This window comes from Gadus chalcogrammus, chromosome 11, assembly GCF_026213295.1.
Source record: "Gadus chalcogrammus isolate NIFS_2021 chromosome 11, NIFS_Gcha_1.0, whole genome shotgun sequence".
In the NCBI taxonomy this organism is placed as follows: domain Eukaryota; kingdom Metazoa; phylum Chordata; class Actinopteri; order Gadiformes; family Gadidae; genus Gadus; species Gadus chalcogrammus.
In genome coordinates, this window is record NC_079422.1 from 5819780 (window position 1) to 5823132 (window position 3353).

At 48.8% G+C, this 3353-nt stretch overlaps 1 protein-coding gene across 4 annotated transcripts in view; it reads right to left on the minus strand.

The window, feature by feature from the left end:
* prkcg (protein kinase C, gamma) overlaps window positions 1–2676 on the minus strand; it is a 17632-nt gene extending 14956 nt beyond the window's left edge. For all 4 annotated transcript variants that reach the window (XM_056602089.1, XM_056602087.1, XM_056602086.1 and 1 more), the window contains exon 1: window positions 2381–2676. In XM_056602089.1, the coding sequence (XP_056458064.1) occupies window positions 2381–2676 (296 nt within the window). The remainder of the gene's footprint in view (window positions 1–2380) is intronic.
* Between the last annotated feature and the right edge of the window lie 677 nt (window positions 2677–3353).

Genomic DNA, 3353 nt, shown 5'->3' on the forward strand with positions numbered 1-3353 from the left:
ACGCACGCACGCACGCACGCACGCACGCACGCACGCACGCACGCACGCACGCACGCACGCACGCACACACACACACACACACACACACACACACACACACACACACACACACACACACACACACACAAAACCACACTTTGTCTCTCCACTCCTCCAGAAGTGCAGTGTATGCTGCTTTCCAGTGTGTCCTTAGAGCTTAATTGAATAATTAAAGCCATTGATTGGCTAAAGAGTCCACTCAGCATCTTCCCTGCTGTGAATCAGCTTCTGATTGGGAGGTTAAAATGGCAGATGAACACACTGCAGAGAGACCCCTTGACAATCACACGACTGGTTCAAAGGAGCAGAGTACCCTGATCATAATCACTGATCTACCTCCATTTCAGTCTACCGTTTTGTCAAAAGACGGGGTTGGAGAAGGTAATCTGATCCCCAATCTGTTTGCAAAGGCTCCACACTTCCTCTATGGACATATTGCACGCCCCTTTATTTGTGCCACCAGTTATAGTAGTTGACCTGCAGGGAGCAGTAGTGAACCAGTGTTGGGTTCATTGTTTTTAGAGATTGCCGATGCTGCAAAGCAGATCAGCCATAAACGACAGGGATTACTAATTAGAAGATTATTTCAATGATAAGACAGATGGACTAAGCTAGAAATTAAAACAGCAGCGTGGTGCCAAATAGGACAAACATAAGTTATTGTGCGCTTGTGTTCATGTCATTTAGTTTTGTGCAGCAATATAGTTGATGTATAGCTAATGTATCAAATGCACATTTTGTAATGTACTCTAAACAATTATGTGATGCAGCAGTAGCATTTGACCAAAGAAAATAACGTATATACATAAGAAATGTACTTTGAGCCTTTTGTCACAATCAATTTGTGCTCCTTGAGATCAGTTGGCTTTGGTCTGCGTCCAGATCTGCATCTGGGGCCCCGGGCCCTTGATAATTGATGTTACTATCTAATACTGTGCTCCCTGGCTGTGATTTATGGCCCCAGAAAGAGGGAGAGACGTTTCTGAGCAATATTCTTGTTCCTTTTTCTGCAAATAATTTTCTTCAATTTATTTAAGATAGTGGGAATAAATTCCCTTTGCAAATATGCAAATGTGATCATTTTCATGTTTAGTGGGGGAGAGTTCTATGTTTTGGGCTCGAAATTTTCATATTTATGTTATCTAGGACTTGTGGAATTAATAACTTCATTTCAGTCTGAATGCGGGAGCAATATAATGAAACCCTGGGATGTAGGCAGAAACTCAATATGTCCTATTGCTTGATTATAGGAAAATAACCAGATATATAATTATATTTTCCTCTCATAATCCTGAAATATTTAAAAGGGGATGGGGATGGGTGTTCAACCAAATAAGATTTTATTTGTTGTGGAGCAGGATTGTGGGTAAATTATACCCATAAATAACACCATTTGCTCTGAAATCACCCTAAGGGTCCTAAAGAGCCCGGCTTATAGGCCATGTTGGCCCTGAATGGATGAAGCAGAATTAAGGGGCCAAGATGGCAGCCGATGGAGAGAATAGCACGGAAGCTACCCAGAAGCTACTGGCACAGACTAACATCTCTAACGACACAGCCCCCACCCCACCATATGTCCAAACACACAAGTTAAACGCACACACACAAACAATCTCAGAGAACACCATCAGCGCAAAGTATCTGTTCCAATATTGAGTCATTTGCGATGTTGAAAACCTTTCTCGGGCTGTGGTTGCCCCGACCACAGCATTAGTGGTCGGGGTATATAGACCACAGTATTTAGAGCATATTTATCCCCCTGTGTCCTCGTAAATGCTACATCAATGCAGGTGTGTCTGCGTACATGATTAGAGAGCGCGTGCATGGAGCTGTCTGGTTAACCAGGGACATGGAGGGTCTCCTGCAATCAGCAGCAGGGGTCACATGATCAGTTGAGGCCAATGGGGCGGCGGCTCCAGCGTGTGAACTGGTCTGTTCTCCACTGGGACCATGGACGGAGAGCGGAACACACCGGAACCAACGCGGGTTGGAGCTGGTTTGTGCGCACGTTAACCTGGTTTCTGGGCGTTCTCATCTCACGATGGTATGCCTGGAGTGGGGGTCTCCAAACGTTGGTTATCGGTGAGAAAGATGGCTGGCCTTCCCAGCATGCTTTTGGGGAGAGCGATATCCCTTTCAGTAATATGGGTTCAGGGTTGCGAGGCGAGAGAGGGGGAGGGACTTGTGATATTCATCTCTGATGTTAACTGGCGTACACATCTCATAGGAAGTAAGATAAGGGAAATTACGCAACGGCAGACGGGGATAACACAAACACACATAAATCACTCAGTGCCTATGTATGGAGTGTACCGTGTGCTGCACCAATGGGCCACCTTACCAGATAAAGTCGGTGCAGTGGCTGCAGAAGGTGGGCTGCTTGAAGAAGCGGGCGGTGAACTGGTGGTCCTTCACCTCCACGATGCGCTTGTGCTTCAGGGCGCCCTTCCTCTGGAACACGGGCACCCTGGGCGGGGGGGACAGGGGCGAGGGCAGGGGAGAGGAGCCCCCCGCCACACCGACACCGGCAACGGTGGAGGAGGGCGAGGAGGTTGAGGAGGTGGAGTTGGCCGAGGACGGGGAGGAGGCCAGGGTGAGCGGGGAGAGCGATGGGGAGGGGGAGACCGGGGTGGACATGTTGCCTTGGAGAAGAGAGAGAGAGAGAGAGAGAGAGAGAGAGAGAGAGAGAGAGAGAGAGAGAGAGAGAGGGAGATAGAGAGGGTTGGGCGAGACGGAAGGGGAGAGAGGAGTGGGGATATTGGGGGGAGGAGGGGTTTTACAGTATTTGGGTCAGTTGTTGCATGGACAACATGGTGGGGTCCAGAGAGGAGGAGTAAAAGGGAATTGAGCCAGGAAGAAGGAAGGAAGGGAGGGATGGATGGAGGAGAGAAACGACATAGAGGACCGATGGCAAGGGAGGCTTCGTTGGACGGTGCTGCTTGTGGAGACTGCAATAGACAGCTGAGAAGGATCTAGCCTCGGAGACCCCAAGACAGCAACTCTCTGTCCCACATACAGCCAGTCTAGACCATAAACCCTCTTAGCCTGTCTCTCTCTCTCTCTGAAACCCCTTATTTCTTTCTCTCTCTCTCTCCCTCTCCCACTCCCGAGCCCCCATCAAAGCCCAGCCCTCAAATTACTGGGTCTACTGTACCTCCTGTTGCCATGTCAACAGTGCACACCCAGCCCCCCACGCACCCCCTTCAGCACCACCTGTTCCAATATTAGACTCACATCCGATCCACAACCACTGTCCAATTGTGCCCTGATTAGCAAGCGGTGTTGTTTCTCCAGACAAAGTTTGAGAGTAGTAT